The sequence below is a fragment of the Mustelus asterias genome, chromosome 9, assembly GCF_964213995.1.
Source record: "Mustelus asterias chromosome 9, sMusAst1.hap1.1, whole genome shotgun sequence".
In the NCBI taxonomy this organism is placed as follows: domain Eukaryota; kingdom Metazoa; phylum Chordata; class Chondrichthyes; order Carcharhiniformes; family Triakidae; genus Mustelus; species Mustelus asterias.
Window position 1 is genome coordinate 48819612 of NC_135809.1, and position 18578 is coordinate 48838189.

Below are 18578 nucleotides of genomic sequence, written 5' to 3' on the forward strand. Positions count from 1 at the left end.
TTGGGGTGGCGGTAAATGTATATTCAGTCTTTAACATTTCTAAACTTAGAAAAAATCAATCTTACCATTGTCAACTAGAGTCTGTGCCAATTTCAAATCAATTGTCCTGTCAATTAAGACATTGGTTAATATCATTGTGTAACAGTGATAATTATTAAAATATAAGTATAATTCAATTACTTGCACTCTTTGAGGTTGATGTTTCAAAATGCATTCATGGCTGCCTGAAGCTGAACTCTGGGTGTGAGGGAAGGGTAGCATCTTTTACAGGTGAGCTGACTACAGTTTTATGAAATGGCTCAATCTGTATTGGTCCTCACCTTCATCCAGCCCCACCTGTGAATCCAAGTAGTTTTTGGTGTGTGACAGCAGCCATACCCTGGTAAACTGCTTTGATGGCAGGTCACACCAGGTTGGGTGTCCTAACCTCAGTGATTTAGAGACTTATCTACCTTGGCACACAAATACTTTTAAAAAATTCATTAATGGAATGTGGGCTTCGCTGGCGAGGTCAGCATTTATTGCCCATTCCTAGTTGCCCTTGAGAAGGTGGTGGTGAGCTGCCTTCTTGAACTGCTCCAGTCTCTGACTTGGGCAGATGGGACCAAATTAAGATCCAATGACTGTGAAGGCAAGTCAGCACTGTGCTGTGGAACGCATAAAGCTTGATATGACGCAAAAGATGTCCTGATCATCTGCTGCATCCGCTGCATCTATCTTCAGCCATCTAGATTCATCTTGTCACAGGACCAACAGAAGTTAGATTGAGAGAGTGAGACTGCTGAAAATCCAATTCACATGCAAGTCATGTTCATCATCTGTCGCCTAACAGCTATCTGTCACAAGTCCTGTGGTGCTGGGCAAGCGATGTAGCATCAGCTGTGGATTCACAGGGGACTGCAGATGTGAAACTGCATACAAATGGTTCAAGCCATATGGACATTTTTCACTGAAGGAAAACAGAAATGGAATGCGGAAGCTCTGGCAGGTCAGCTCAAGGATATTGATACTGGTTACACATTCTTCTATAATAGGCACAAAAAGAAGACTGGCAGGAGACTGGTTTAATGACATGAACCATCCTGTGACACTAATAAATAAACTTTAAACTTTAAAGTCAAGAATAAATTCTGCAATAACCTCCACTCAGACAAGCTAATCATTCTTGTTGACATCAAAGAAAGAGCTTGTGCCAATCACTAGGCATGGAAAGGGGTCATCAAAAAAAGAAAATGGGGTTGACAGTTGCAACAGCAATGGTTTTCCCTTGTTGAAGACGTGTTAAACATGAGTTCTTAATCATCAATAAGTTTTCCATAATCATAACAAGACGTCTTGGATGCACACTTGTTTAACATATTGGCATCTAATTGACTATGCCATCCTCAGACAGAGGATCTGGCAGGATGTGTAACAAATGCCTTGTGTGGCGCTGACAGTTGGACTGACCTCTGTTGTATAATATCAAAGCTAACCATCAAGATTTATCCTCTGGGATATTCCCAGGACATACTGGTCCTCCGGGGACATGGTGGTGTCATGGCATTGTTACTGGACTAGTAATCCAGACACCCAAGGTAATAATCTATGTTGAAATCCATCTGGTTCACTGATGCCCTTTAGGGCAGGAAATCTGCCACCCTTACCTGGTCTGGTCTATGTGTGATTTTTAAATGCCCTCTGAAATGAACTAGCAAGCCATTCAGTTCAAGGGCAATTAGGGATGGACAATAAATGCTGGCCCAGCCAGCGACACCCACATACTGAAGACTTTTTAAAAAATGTACCTCAATGTCTCCAGCCTCAAGCAGGCAGTCAAGAAGAAATCTCTCTCGGCGAAACTTGAGAGATGGCAGTGCAGAGAAGAATGGACACTCACTGCACTAAGGATGGGTGCAAGGGTACCCTGATGCCTTCCATGGTAGTGATCCTTAATATCGCATGGACAGGGAGCTACTCAATCAGAGATGACTAAAAGCAAAGACAAAGGTCTCCAAGGACATATTTTGTGATTTTTTTAATGTGTCAATTACCTGCTGGTTCAGAGCTGGACGCTGCCAGAACTTTACTGCCATGCCCTGGAATTGGGGCAGGTGAGGCTTGCAGAACAGAATTCTCCGTTGGCCTCGGGCGGGATTTTACGAGCCTTGCCCAAGCAAGGTTGTAAAATTCCAGCATGCCCAACACATGGGACTTCAGCCTGACCATCAGCACAAAGAAAAGTGAAGTAAAGTACCAGCCTACTCAGGAAAGCTCTATCTCCAGCCAAGGTTTCAGTCCATGGCCAGAGACTGTCAGCTATGGATAAGTTCACTTATCTCGACAGCACACTGTCACGAGCTGTCTATATTGACAATGAAACACTGAAGGGTTTTTTGTTGGATCCTGGAAATTAAGTTATGTTTCTTCTATAGATTGAAAATTAATAAGTAAAACTTCAGCTCCATAATAAATACATATCTGCTGGAAACATTATTCCCTCAGCTCTGGAAACTGGAAATATCAGGAAAAGTATAAAATTTTAGAAAATATCACAATAATTTGCTCCTTTGTTAAGAAAACTCAGAGGCATTATTCAAATTACCAAAATATTCTACATTAATTTCCATGTTTAAGGTAAGAGTTTGACTCAGAGGGCAGATTAGTTTCCCATTTATAAAAATCATAGAATCCCTACAGTGCAGAAAGAGGCCATCCAGCCCATCGTGCCGGCACCGACAATAATCGTACCCAGGCCCTATCCCCTTAACTCCTTGTATTTACCCTGTTTGTGCCCCTAACACGAAGGGGTAATTGAGTGTGGCCAATCCACCTAATCCGCATATCTTTGGAGTGCAGGAGCAAACTGGAGCACCAGGAGGAAACTCACGCAGACACGAGGAGAACGTGCAAACTCCACACATACAGTCACTCGAGGCCAGAATTGAATCCGAGTCCCTGGCACTGTGAGGCAGCAGTGCTAAGCACTGTGCTACTGTGCCGCTTTGTGCTGCATTGTTTGCACCCGCCTCTGGGGATCCCGTGGTGGGGGGGGTCACCGTTGGTGGGACCGGAAGATTCTGTTGGCCGGAACAGCCAGAAAATCCCGTCCGAATCTTTCTCCAGATTGTATTATGTGGGGTGGTGTGTTCCAGCCGTCCCCGCCAGCGGGATCTTCCAGTCCTGACGATGGCTACCCCCTGTCATGGGTTCCCTGATGACAGAGGGTTTGAACAACAGGAAACCCCGTTGACAGTGGCAGGACTAGAAAATCCCACTACCACAAAACGCATTGTGTTCCCACTTGTTGCGATTGATGTTGGGGGCCTTCCAGTTTCTTTTGACAGCATCCTTGAGGTGGAGCTTTGGACACCCTGCCCTGTTGGCATTGTCTACCTCCCCGCATAGCATTTCCTTGGTTATGCAGTCATCTTCATTCTGCATTCCAATGCAGATACCAGCTCTGCAAACAAGGCATTGGCAGGGATCATCTCAAATTACTGGCAAAAACCAACCTCGTATGACACTTTTGACAGATTTACCTTTCCAGAATCACATTTCCAGCCATCAAAAATATACAGAAGCCGACCTCGCCAAAGTTCTGAGGCTGCAATCCCATCAACTCTCACAGATGGAAAGATATCAACCTATTACAGACTGAATAAATATGAAGTACTTATAGATTAGACAGGGACTTAATTAAGAAGTGATGCTTTCTCTATTCTGTTCCAACAATGTGTCTTTGATAGAACTTCAGAACCTTATATTTGGAGAATGCAGTGCAGGATTTCATGTCCTTCTCCTCATTGGGATAGCCCCCCTCTGGCTCCAAGTCCTCTCACATTATCGACTAATGGACACAAAACTAGGAACCAAATAATGAATGAACTAAGTGTATTTACTGTACGTCATCAGGTTCAACACTTTAGAAATCTAGTGATGAGCATGTCTATTTAATAACTTAACATTTACTTTCAGTGATAATTAAAGGATCAAAGACGAACACTTACTGGAATTTATTGAAGGAATTTTCACAGTACTGGAGGAAATTGTTGAGCTGGGACATTGACAACATTTAAAAGGCGTTTGGACAGATACATGGATAGGAAAGGCTTAGAGGGATATGGGCCAAATGCAGGCAAATGGGGTTAGTTTAGATGGGTATTTTGGTTGGCATGGACCAGTTTGGGCTGAAGGGCCTGTCTCCATACCATAGATTCTATGATTTTATATTGAGTCACAATTCAAAAGATAAGTGCCTATATATATAAGGTTCGGAATTTAAACACATACCTGTTGACTGGTCTTAAATTTATGATGATTAAGTTTGGTTTTGAAGGATCTATATCCAGGTCAGTCTCTTCAAAATGGTCAATTTGAACTTTGGTCCAATTTTGATTTTCCTGCAGATGTTTCACAGCCTTCCAATCAACAGCTGGCAGAACCAGGGATGAGTTTGAGGATTCAAGCAATTGCTGGAAAAAAAAATATTCCACTAATCAGATTTCAAGAATAAATGTCACAAATCCATTAGCCTGTAAAGGGGAACATTCAAAGAACCTGATAATATACAAAACCTCACTCAGCAAAGCACATCACTTACATCTTTTAATTCATTTTGGAGTATAACTTTCTCTGCTTGTTTATGGATCTAGAAGTACACAGACTGAACAGATATTTATTCCTTTATTACTAGTCATATTAATTCTGCACCTAATCTAAAGCTGGTGCAATATCTGGTAAGGCCTTTGTTAAGAAACATTTAAAGATTTATGCTTGGAGGGGAATTAAACAGAAAATATCTCCTAAACCTAAGAACATAACATTAAAAAGTAGGAGAAGGAGTAGGCAATTCAGCCCCTCAGGTCTGCCCCGCCACTCAATATGATCATGGTTGATCTCATCTCGGCCTCATCTCTACCTTCCTGCCTGCTCCCCATAACCCTTCAACCCTCTACTAATCAAAAACCAATCAATCTCCTCCTCAAATTTGTTTAGCGTTCCAGCTCCACTGCACTCTGGAGTAAAGAATACCACTGAATTTCCATTTCAAAAATTAGGATGGAGTAATGGAGTAGGGCGGCACGGTTGCATAATGGTTTAGCACTGCTGCCTCACAGCGCCAGGGATCCGGGTTCAATTCCTGCCTTGGGTGACTGTCTGTGCGGAGTTTGCACATTCTCCCCATGTCTGCGTGGGTTTCCTCTGGGTGGTCTGGTTACCTCCCACAGTACAAAGATGTGCAGGTTAGGTGGATTTGCCATGCTAAATTGCCCCTTAGTGTCAGGGGATTAGAAGGGTAAATAAGTGGGGTTACAGGGATAAGGCCTGGGTGGGATTGTGGTCAGTGCAGGCTCGATGGGCCGAATGGCCTTCTTCTGCACTGTAGGGACTCTAAGATCTTTCTATGATCTTCCTATGAATGTAAAGGAAAGCCAAGTAGGTTTCCGCTCAGTTGGTCTGCCCTGCTGCTGAGGGTTGTATGACATGCATTTGCATATACTTCCCCTACTCTACTACAATCTCATAGCAGTTCTCTGTGTAATGCTGCGCTCCATATTTCAGAACAGTTGGGTTTGGAAGACCCTGGAAGAAATGCAGAGCAGCATTGGGTTGGGAAAATTTCCGGATGCAGTGCCAATCCGACAATGACTGCTGCTCTTTGGAAGATCCAGACCACTACCTGAAATGGTGGTGGAGGTGGATTCCATAGAAACTTTCAAAAGGTAAATTGACGGGTACTTGAAGCCAGCTAATTTGTAGGATTCTGGGGAAAAGCTTGGGCCTCGGGCTAGACTGAATAGCTCTTTCAAACTGATAGCACTGGGCTGAATGGCCTCCTTAGGTGTTTAAAATTCTATGATTCTATATTTTCACATCTTACAATCTGCTTACGCAGTCCAAGTATTACAATATGCATTTAATAATACTTTACAGCAAAGCAAAAGTTATGGAAGCTCACAGTGGTGCCTTTCCTCCACAGTTTTCAACAATACCACAAAAGTATAGTTGAGAATATGATCAATACCGGTTTCACTGGCAATGCGGAGAATTCTCTTCACTTAAAGGGTTAGGAATCTTTGGAACTCTCTGTCCGCGAGAGCTGTGAGTGTTCATTCATTGAATATATTCAGTGAAGAGGTTGGTAGAGTGTTGGTTCTTAAGGGACTTGTGGACAGTGCAGGGAGATAGTGTTGAACTGTAATCTTTTTGAATAGCAGAAGGGCCAAATAGCCGACTGCAACTTTTATTTCCAAGTTCTGTTGTGTTAAATCATTGATTGTAGACATCCACAGGTTGCACACCTGGGGCTAATTTCCCTGACATTTAATATGCTCTACAAGTTTTTCCTCAATTTCTTGCATACCAGGCTGTAAACTATAACATAACATTAAGCTCTGGACAGAAAATTTACGATGTGGAGATGCCGGCGTTGGACTGGGGTAAACACAGTAAGAGTTTTAACAACACCAGGTTAAAGTCCAACAGGTTTATTTGGTAGCAAATACCATTAGCTTTCGGAGTGCTGCTCCTTCGTCAGATGGAGTGGAAATCTGCTCTCAAACAGGACACAGAGACACAAAATCAAGTTACAGAATACTGATTAGAATGCGAATCCCTACAGCCAACCAGGTCTTAAAGAGACAGATAATGTGAGTGGAGGGAGCATTAAGCACATTAAGCACAACCTGTGCTTAATGCTCCCTCCACTCACATTATCTGTCTCTTTAAGACCTGGTTGGTTGTAGGGATTCGCATTCTAATCAGTATTCTGTAACTTGATTTTGTGTCTCTGTGTCCTGTTTGAGAGCAGATTTCCACTCCATCTGACGAAGGAGCAGCGCTCCAAAAGCTAATGGTATTTGCTACCAAATAAACCTGTTGGACTTTAACCCGGTGTTGTTAAAACTCTTACAGAAAATTTACAGCATTACAGACATAAATGTTATTAATTCACAATCTTTACAACTAATGAGTTGAATATACTGAGTCTAAGGATAAAGGACAAATCAAAATCTTAGTTCCCATCTTCCAGTAGGTAACACAGAACAAAGATTTTTGAAGATAAACAAATGGTTGATCACAATTGTTCAGCTAACAGTCCTGAGATTCTCCATTCTTCCATATTTCCTGTGAAGGTTAAGCCTTGGGATTGATCAGTTGTTTGACCCTCTAAATGAAATAAATAATTCAAAATGACACATTAATTAAGGCAATTCCAACATAAACTAAATTATTTAAAAGTTAAGCTGTCAGTGTTATCAGATTTCCAGCCTTCACATGTCCTTCTTACCATATTTTGGCTATTTGGGGTGATTTTTCTTACTCTCGTTCCCATAATTGAGTGTGTGCACCACAACTTCAATCGCAGGGAAATTACTGCCAGCTCAGATTTTGAATGTCCATTTCTATAGTTTCATTTAAAAAGAAGAACTTTTCTTCCTCTTTGTTTCCCCTTCAAAACGAGTCAGTCATTTTGTCTTGAAGAAGCGTCAGGTTGAGCAATGCTAACAAAAGCCATCAAGTAAATTCTATTCGCGATGACTAGCTGCAAGCCACTTCAGGAGTATAAATGAGCATGGTATTTCCCATTGTTTTTCGTTGTTTCCCATTTGCCACAGGAGCTAGCTCCCTTTTATTCGGCATAATGCTGTTTGGTGACATTTTGCGAGTTTTAATTTCTCGGCTTGGAGAAAGGTCACCTTGAAGCAATGGGTTCAGTCACACCTCATTAAACAACTGGAACTCAACTCAAGAACAGGTGCCCTCAGTTATCTGTGCTGTCAATATCAGGAATAATTCTCCTGGCTTGAAGCTGATTTAGTGGTTTGCGGTAGGTTAGACAGTTAACTGAAACAGCATTCAGCAGTTTATGATTAACCTCTTCAGTCACTTCTAACCTATGTTTACTCATAGGTTAATTGTGAGGAATCAATTATCTTGTCCTGTGTTGCCAATGACACTTGGTTTATCAATGACTTGAACTTTGTAATCAAGTCACAGCAGCGTACTATCATTCTTATTGACCATTTATATTAAAATCCATGATCATAGCAGAGGTTTTATGCTGATAAGTGTACATTCTTTTGGAACCATCATGGACAGTAGTTTGAGGCTGATGTTGTTGGTCCATCCTGACTTAATAATTGCGAGGTAACCTGCAGTTGTTTGCGGCACAGTGGCACAGTGTTTAGCACTGCTGCCTCACAGCTCTAGGGACCCAGGTTCGATTCTGGCCTCGGGTGACTGTCTGTGTGGAGTTTATACGTTCTCCCCATGTCTGCGTGGGTTTCCTCAGGGTGCTCTGGTTTCCTCCCACAATCCAAAGATGTGCAGGTTCAGGATTGGCCATGTTAAATTGCCCCTTTGTGTCCAAAGATGTGTAGGTTATGTGGATTGGCTATGCTAAGTTATCCCGTAGTGTCCAAAGACGTTTGGGTTAGGTGTATTAGCCATAGTAAATGCGTGGGGTTACGGGGATAAGGCGGTGGGGTGGCCTTGGTAAGATTCTCTTTCAGCTAGTCAGTGCAGACTCAATGGGTTGAAAAGCCCCCTTCTGCACTGTAAGGATTCTATGGCCATTTCAATTAGATATGCAGTGATTAGTTGTTAGCATGCCATACTGAATTGTCCAAATCTCGCTTGTTAAGAGAAGAATTAGCTCATTCTGGCTTAATTAGATGTGTTTTACTTAAAAAAGGAAGGATCAGTGCACTTGAAATCAACCATGCTCTCACTGATCAAGAATCTCACTCCAAACATTGTTGTTGAGTGCATGTATACTACATGGGAGGAATAATGAGCTGTAACCCCCAATCCTCAATTACATACATTATCTTGGGCATACAGAATATCTGGCCTGCAGGAAGGTGGTGCATGCAGTATTTTTAGACCTCATCAGTATCTGAGGATTTCAGAACAGCATGAAAAAAAACTGAAGAGAGTTGCAGATGGCTGAGGCTCTTGTAGTTGTAGTTCAGATAGGGTATTGATGAGGAGAAAGCCACGAATGATGAATTTATCAAAGCAGTTGATATACACTTCAATCTGAGAAAGAATACCATTGTTGAACAGAATAAATTTAACAAACATACCAAAAGACAAGATGAAAATGTTGATGCATTTATAAATGACTTGTATTGGCTTGCAGAGAACTGTGGGCATGGCAACTAAAAGATGAGTTGAGCAGAGACAACATGACCATGGGAGTGTGGGATGATTCCATGTCTGACCATTTACAGTTGAGAGGTGATCTAACCTTAGCAAAGGCAATTCAACCGAACAGGTAAGCTGAGATCAGGGAACAGAATCGATGTGTGAACTGACGTGACAAGGCAAACCTGTCTCAAAAGCAGCTGACTCAATAGAATATGTCAAATTTAAAAACAGCGAAACTGTCGTAAAGAGGCAGGGGAGACAAGAAGAGCATCCATCAACAGCCCCAGCTAACTACAACTGGTATGGCAGGATAAACACAGGTGTGAAAACTGTCCTGCCAAAGAGGCTGAATGACACTTATGCAGAAAGATGGGCCATTTCCAGGCTGTGTGCTGTAGCAAAAAGCCTGTGCAGGATGTGTACAAAGGGAAGCCTTCGAATGGTGGCAAGATTCATGAAGTAGATGGTATCCGTGATAGTGAGGTGCATTTCCCTGGAGAGATCCAGGAACCACGTGGAAGCTACTGGAGTGATATCCTAGTTGAAGGAAGCAAGATACACTTTAAGTTAGATACGGGGGGCAGCAGAGTCTGTTCTTTCTGATGCGGGACCGTGGTTAGAGGAAAGCTCTTTTCAGCCATTGTGCAAAATCTATATGGACCGCGACGGATAGGACTCATTGTCATGGGAGAACTGAGGAAAATCCTCCAACATCGAGAGGAAAAAGAACTCACAGAAATATTGTATATGATTCAGAACCAGAGTTGAGCTGTTGAGCATGTACTGTCTTGCACCTGATTTGCAGATCGGAGGAACTGGATAGCCAATTAGATCAGCCCAATGACTTCGGAGCTGAATTTCCACAGCTGTTGGCAGGACTAGGAAAGCTGGAGACAGCATGACAGTATTCTCATGCAGTTAAAACAAATAATTCAATTAAAATATAAATACTTGTTAATTCACAGAAAAGTGAACTCATTTGCATGCTTTGTGTGGCTATTACCCAGAAGAATTTTTTTATTGTAACTCTAAAATCAGATGCATGTGTGAAATAAAGTCAAAATATTACATTAACATTTTTCTTAAGTTTTTACTCTTTCTTCTAATTATAACTATATTGCAAGACTCAAAGTTGATCATCCAGGAACGAAGCCAGTAGGTGGAATTTTACCACCCCACCCGCCATAAAAATCAGAGCGGGCGAGGAATGGAGTATGGAAGGGTCTGTCGACCTCAGGTGGGGCTTTACAGTTTCAGGATGAGCAAGGCCGTAACATTCTGCCTAGTGAGTCTATTTGTACTCAGAAAAGTTCCTCATCCACACTAGCCAAAAGTGAAGAAGGAAATTGACTTGATTTTGAAGAATGGACTTATTTCACCTTTGACAGAACCAATGAGCTGGTGTGTGAGGATGGCTCAGGTGCCAAAATCCAATTGCTTGATGAAACCTTGCATGGATCTTAGGCAGCTGAATAAAGCACTTGAAGATGAACGTGCATCCTCTGTTACCTTGGCACGACAACTTTACAAAATTGAGACAGTGTTCAATTTTCTAAATGACCTTGGTCACCAATATTGAACCAAATGCATGGAAATGCAATCATAGATCTCACTTAACTTATTTCAGATTCCTGTGTAGCAGGATGTGTGACCTAACTGTACTTACCTGGATATTGCAAAACATTTCTGTGCCTTCATAACCAGGACCATAACGTGTGAAGTCTTCGACACTAAGCTGAGGAACAAATGAAAAAGGTGAAGGAGTACACATCAGAAATCATTTAACAAAGATTGATTCATGAACTATGGTCAAAATGGCTATTACTAACCTCATTCTGAAGAAAGAGAACAACATTCTGAGAGCCCTGGTTAAAAACTGGTTTCAGGAATGTGAGCATCTCGTGCTTTTTAACGATATGACCTTCATGTGTTGCACTTTTCATATTCCATAAAGAGCTGAAAATGAATCGCAATACATTTCAAAGAGGGTTGGTGTAAGTATTCTCATGCAGTTAAAACAAATAATTCAATTAAAATATAAATACTTGTTAATTCACAGAAAAGTGAACTCATTTGCATGCTTTATGTGGCTATTACCCAGAAGATTTTTTTTATTGTAACTCTAAAATCAGATGCATCTGTGAAATAAAATCAAAATATTACATTAACATTTTTCTTAAGTTTTTATTCTTCTAATTATAACTATATTGCAAGACTCAAAGTTGATCTGACCTTGAAAATTGTAGTTCTGAAATATGACTGCTTCCTTGACAAAACAACAATCCTGGCAGTGCCAAAATTATACCACAGCCTCAATATTTCTCTATATTTTAATACGCAGGACAGTGGTGAATGTGCATGAATTATATTTAGAAGGCTTGAAATTTTAATTTTCACATAAAAGAATAGAATATTTGGTTATGAGCTTGGTGCTTTCCTGAAGTCCTAATTATTCATACTGAAATGCTAATGCACACTTTTACATTCTGGTTGGCAGGAATTTGGAGTATAAGTAAACATTGACAAAATGGGTACATGATGGGGCATAATTTCAGGCATAACTTTGCGATTACATCTCCATAGCAACTTTCATTCCCATAAAATCTACACCGGGAGGCTATTTTTTATATAATTTACAAAGTGGCGGGAACGACTTCACATATTCAAAACAATTGTATGAAGCAATTCCATGATTATTATAATCTGCAGGCATTTGGGCAGCACGGTAGCACAGTGGTTAGCACTGCTGCCTCACAGTGCCAGGGACCCGGGTTCGATTCCCGGCTTGGGTCACTATCTACCCGTGTCTGCTTGGGTTTCCTCCGGGTGCTCTGGTTTCCTCCCACATTCTGAAAGATGTGCTGGTTAGGTGCATTGACCCGAACTGGTGCTGGACTGTGGCGACTAGGGAAATTTCACAGTAACTTCATTGCAGTGTTAAAGTAAGCCTTACTTGTGACTAATAAATAAACTTTAACTTTGAATCATGCAACTATGCAGATCCATGGCATCCCAGATTTTCCAATGATAAGCATTTAGAGATTCTTCAACAATGCTCCACTAGTCAATTAGATAGTTTTAAAAAGAATTCATTCACAGAATGTCGGCTCTGCTGGCTAGGCCAACATTTATTGCCCATCTCTAATTGCCCTTGAGAAGGTGGTGGTGAGTTGACTCCTTGAGCACTACATGCCCTGTGGTGTAGGTACACCCATAGTGCTATTAGGGAGGGAGTTCCAGGATTTTAACTCAATGATAGTGAAGGATCAGTGATAAATTTCCAAGTCAGGATGGTGAGTGGCTTGGAGGGGAATTTCCAGTTGGTGGTGTTTCCAGGTGTCTGCTGCTCTTGTCCTTCTCGATGGTAGTAGTAATGGGTTTGGGAGGTGCTACCTAAGGAGCCTTGTTGAGTTCCTGCAGTCCATCTTGTAGATGGTATGGACCTCTGCTACTATGCATCAAAGGTGGAGGAAGTAAATGTTTGTGGAAGAGGCATCAATCAAGTAGGTTGCTTTGTCCTGGATGATGTTGAGCACCTTGAGTGTAGTTGGAGCTGCATTCATCCAGGCAAGGGGTGGCTATTACATTACACTCCTGACTTGTGCCTTATTGATGGTGGACAGACTTTGGAGAGTCAGAAGGTGAGTTATTCACCACTAGATGAACAGGTGAAGGAGTAAGGGATAAAAAGATATGCTGGTAAGGTGAGATGATGAGGGATGATAGGGGGCTTGTGAAATATAAACATCAGCACTCTCTGTTTCTGTGCTGTTAATGCTATGTTTTTGCACGTGATCCCTCTTTAAATCTCAGCTCCTTGACCTATTGCTGACCTCTTTAACATCTCCTCCTCCGGCTCTGTGCTCACTGTTTTGACGAAACAGCATTAAAGGTGCTATATAAATGTTAGCAGCCATGGGTGTGGTGAACCATCATTGGTTCCCACTGGATAGTACTGGGCCAGGGCTGGCCAGCACTATGGGAATGTATATAGGTTACTGTGGGATTGTACTAATGTTGTTGTTGGGCTAGGGTGGGATTGATACACCTGTGGTTGTTACTGTTGTGGCACATCCCAGTCGGGCTCCGCCTCCTGGGAGAGGTATAAGACCCCCTGCTCGGACGGGACCCCTTCAGTCTGGGATAGTGTGTTAAAGTTCTGATAGTTCCATTGTTAGTTAATAAAAGCCTTCTTTTACCGAAGCTTTGAGCCTCGTGTCCAATTGATGCGCATCAATGGGTATTAACTTTTGTAGGTGATACATTCAATTTGCCTCGTCATCTGGAAAGGTTTGAACGCATTTTAAAATCTGTTTTAAGTCTAGTTTAAGGGTTTAGTCCTGCCTAGATATACCTTTTTGTGGAGGAGGCAAATTTATCATCATCTGGACACTCCTATCTCTGAGAGCATGAAGGAATGTGTTCGAGTATTTAGGTCAGGTATGCCAAATATCTGGAAAAGGAGATTAGGCAAGGGTTTGTGCGTGAAGCTTTAACTTATTCCAGATTTGTCCCTACAAAGGACCTATCTTTATTAAATTCTACTTAGTTTACAGTTGTCAAACTTAAACATTTCAAGAAAAGGTTCAACACGAAAGGAGGTTGCAAGTTTAATACTTTGAGAAGTACCGTGACAATTGACTTGAGGCAATTCCTGCTCTCATACGGGATTGCCTCTAGTAGGACCACGAGTTACAACCCTAGGGGTAATGGACAGGTGGAACGAGAGAATGCTACAGTCTGGAAGGCTGTCCTATTGGAATACCTGTTACTATTGGAACCTCGGATCCATGATGATGCTCATATCACACGTTCAATTTCAGCAGAACGACAGGGAATGTTGTGGTTAAATAGTGGGGTAGAATTTCTGTTTTCAAAATGTGCTTGAAATTGCAGGGGTTAGCTGACAGTTCAAGTTGCTGATAGAGGTTGTTTGCATAAGCACAAGAAGTGAAATAGTTCCTGAGCCAGTGCAATCAGACATTGTAATAGAATGCAATCATTTACTTGATTTTTCATGCCATTGAAAACACTCCTTGATGTATCTAAGAAAATTGGTGCAGTTTTAACAATACGGCTGAAAATGGGGTCAGCGCTGAAAAGTATTTTTAGCAAGCAAGTCCACTCCTCCAACAGTGAGAAACCTGGTTTAAAACCATTCAAAATCATTAGAAGAAAAGCTATACCAAACCGTAGTCAGTTACTTTTAGTAACTTAATCACTTTTTTGTATGAAAAACATTTTGAAATGGAGTTTGAGCCCAGTTTGAGGAACCTTCCTGAACCAACACAATCTTGCAATGTCAAACTGGGAAAATGCCAACTTTGTTGTTGGGGCTTGCTCCAGGAAAGTTGAATCAACCTATCACAAAAGATAGCAGAAAACATAACACGGGTGGTTTTGAGCCTAACTCAACTTAAGAGACAGTAACCATTACCTAGAAGAGTGGGCAAAGAGGACACGGAGGCAGTGACCATCACTGAGAAAAATGATAGAGCCATTAGAATCCATTAACAGTGAGAGAGAAGCAACAAGGCCACTAACAGTGAGAGTGGAGCAATAAGGCCACAAACAGTGAGAGAGGAGCAACAAGGTCATTAACAGTGGGAGAGGAGCAACAAGGCTATTAACAGTGAGAGAGGGGCGGTGAGTCTGTTAACAGGGAAGTAAGACTTTTGAAAATAGTAACAGGTATTCATCAGAAAGGATTTGAAAGGAAGAGCCTTGAGAACAAGGTAAAACAGAGGCAAAAATATTTCACTAACAAAATAATTGTTGAAGAGAAATGAAGTGAAAGGAAAGACAGTCAGAGACCACACAAGAGGTAAAGGGGGGAACAGTTGCCTTCATAAGCTATTCAGAAAAATTCATTCCCCGAACATTACCACTATGTATATTCAAGATATATGTTTGCATCAAGTCATAGCCATGCTTACGAAGGTCATCTAATTGTTCTGTTTGACCTTCATGCCTGGTTCTTGTGCAGGGTTTAGGGTAGTAGAAGCAGTTACTCTACACATTTACTCTCTGTAACCGGTTACTTAACTGAAACAACCACACTGAACAGGAAAGGATCTTCCTTCAACTAGATACAGACATGTTTACAATTCAAACACAACTTGAGCATTAAATGTATGTATTCCTGTTTGTGTAGGGATGGTATTGGTTGCAGAACACACCTATTAAAAAATATTAACAACAAGTCTTTATTAACTACTTGTAACTATATACAATTATGGAGTAAAAGGGTAGGGAGCTACACCATCCTATGTCTTAACACATCACTGGTCAACACCATACTGACCCTAGGTCTAAGTCATGTGCCTTCTTACCTCACTGTAGGCAGTACAACACTCAGTCCTATATTAACCCTGTACATGCCAGACCCTTCTACGACAGTTAGCACTGAGACAAAGGGTAATTAAAGTTAATTAGCATTCTATAAGTTATGTCATGGATAATGGTTTACAAGATGGGGTACATGAGATTGGTTACTTTGGACAGCACTATGCTTCCCGTGAAGCTCACCCCTAACTAAGAATAAAACGGACAATACTGACAACACCCAGTGGTTCTGCCAGTATCCATGAGGAGAGAAACAAAGTTAATGTTTCAGGTTAATGACCTTCCATCAAAACTGGGAAAAGTTAGAGATGTAATGGTTTAGGAAGTAAAATGGGGGAAGGTGGGAATAGGTTTATTCCAACTTTTCCCTCTTTAACCTTGTCCTTAGCAAAAGTCTCAGCTTCATTCCCTTATGATCCACCCGAATGAATTTTAAGCTCAGCATGACACTGATTCTGTGTTCCGTCACCTTCGGCCCTGCACCCACTTCTTTGGCCAGGAGTCTTCCTCATATGACAGTCCTGCCATCCCAGGAATCAATCTGGTAAGCCCTTGCTGCACTCCCTCTATAGCAAGGACATCCTTCCTCAGATAAAGACACCAAAACTGCACACAGTACTCCAGATGTGGCCTCACCAATGACCTATACAATTGCAAGAAAATATCCCTATCTCTATTCCTATACTCAAATCCTCTTGCTATGAGGGTCAACATACCATCTGCCTTCTTTACTGCCTGCTGTACTTGCATGCTCACTTTCAGTAACTGATGCATGAGGAAACCAAGGTCTTGCTGAGTATCCACCTCTTTCAATTTATACCCATTCAAATAGTAATTTGCCTTCCTATTTTTGCTCCTGAAGTGGATAACTTCACATTATACTGCCATCTGCCATGCATATGCCCACTCACTCAGCCTGTCCAAATCATGCTGAAGCATCTCTGCATCCTCCTCACAACTAATCCTCCACCCAATTTTGCATCATCTGCTAATTTGGAGTTAATACATTTAGTTCCCTCCTCCAAATCATTATTATATGAACAGTTGGGGTCCTAGCACAGATCCCTGCAGTTTCCCACTTGTCACTGCCTGCCAATCAAAAAAAAACACATTTATGCCAACTCTTTGTTTCCTGTCTGCTAACCAGCTTTTTATCCATCTCAAGACACTACCCCAATCACATGTGCTTTAACTTTACACAGTAATCTGCTATACGAGACCTTGTCGAAAGCCTTCTGAAAGTCTAGATAAACAACATCCACTGGTTCTCTCTGGTCAACTCTACCAGTTACAAGCTCAAAAAATTCTAGTCGATCATGACTTCCCTTTCATAAGTCCATGCTGACTTTGTCTGATAACACCACTACCTTCCAAATGCTGTGCTATGAAATCCTTGATAATGGACCCCAGTAACTTCCCTCCTACCAACATTAACCTTACTGGTTGATAGTTCCCTTTTTTTCTCTTTAGCTCCCTTTTTGAATAGTGGACTTACCTTAGCTAGCCTCCAACCTGTAGGAACCATTCCAGGGTCCAAAGAATTTTGGAGAATGACCACCAATGGATCTATTATTTCTAGGGTCACTTCCTTAAGTACTCTGGGATGAAGATTATCAGGCCCTGGAGATTTATCCACCTACAATCCCATCAATTTCCCAAAAATCATTTCTCTACTAATGCTGATTTCCTTCAGCTTCTCACTGAAACTTGTGTTTTTCAGAACTTCTGGTACATTATTCTTCCTTTGTGAAGACAGAAACAAAGTATAAATTTAGTTCCTCAGCCATTTCTTTGTTCGCTGTTATGAATTCCCCTGTTTCTAACTGTAAAGGTCTTATATTTTATTTTGTCAATCTTTGTCTCTTTACATACCTATATAAACATTTACGGTCAGTTTTTATGTTCCCTGCTAGTTTACTTTCATACTCTATTTCTCCCTTCTTAATCAATCTCTTGGTCCATCTTTGCTGAAATTTGAACTGTTCCCAATCCTGAGGTCTATTGCTTTTTCTTGCCAATTTGTATGTTTCTTCTTTGAACCTAATATGATCTCTAATTTCCCTTGTTAGCAATGGTTTGGCCACAGTTAACTTTCCACTCTTGCACCAAAATAAGAATAAACAACTTTTGGAGTTCACGTATTTGTTTCTAGAGTGCCTGCCGTTGCCTGCCCACTCTCCTTCCTTTCAGTAATGTTTCCCAGTCCATCAGAACCAACTCATGCCTCATACCATCATCTTTATTGAGATTCGGGACACTGGTCACAAAATCAACTACCTTACTATCCACCTTGGTAAGGAATTATATCATATGATGGCCACTCATCCCCAAGGGTTCTCTCACAACCAATCCTTTCACATTCCACAATACCCAGTCCAAGATGGCCTGTTCTCTTGTTGGTTTCTCAATGTATTGGTCCGGAAAATCATCCCGTATACACCCTTCTCTCTTGTACTGTGACTAATTTGCTTCATTCAATTTATATGCAGATTAAAGTCATTCTTAATTGCAGATGTTCCTTTATCACATGCATCTCTGATTTCCTGTCTAATGCTATTCCCAAAATTACCACAACAGTTTGATGATCTGTATACCACACCCACAAATGTTTTTTGCCCCTTGGTGTTTCTTTACTCTACCCATACAGATTCCACATCATCTGTGCTAATATTGTTTCTCAATATTATATCAATATCTTCTTTAATCAACAATGCAACTCCACCATCTTTTCCTTTCATTCTCTTCTTCCTAAACACTGAATAGTCCTCAATGTTTAGTTCCCATCCTTGGTCACTTTGGAACCATGTCTCCATGGTCTCAACTATTATCATAATCCTTTACATCTATCTGTGCAACAAATTCATCCATTTTATTTTAAATGCTCCAAGCGTTCAGGTACAAAACCTTAAGTTTTAAAGCTAAAGTTTATTTATTAGTGTCACCAGTAGGCTTACATTAACACTGCAATTAAGTTACAGTGAAAATCCCCGAGTTGCCAAACTCCAGAGCCTGCTCGGGTACACTGAGGGAGAATTTAGCATGACCAATACACCCAAGCTTTCAGACTGTGGGCGGAAACCAGAGCACCCAGAGGA

The 18578-nt window shown here is 41.3% G+C and overlaps 1 protein-coding gene across 1 annotated transcript in view; it reads right to left on the minus strand.

The window, feature by feature from the left end:
• The window catches only part of LOC144498676 (V-type proton ATPase subunit S1-like), a 49713-nt gene that overhangs the window by 29162 nt on the left and 1973 nt on the right, over positions 1-18578 (minus strand). The window contains exons 2-5 of the mRNA XM_078220149.1: positions 10968-11094; positions 10805-10873; positions 4273-4454; positions 66-106 (exon numbers count right to left, since the gene is read on the minus strand). Of these exons, the coding sequence (XP_078076275.1) occupies positions 66-106; positions 4273-4454; positions 10805-10873; positions 10968-11094 (419 nt within the window). The remainder of the gene's footprint in view (positions 1-65; positions 107-4272; positions 4455-10804; positions 10874-10967; positions 11095-18578) is intronic.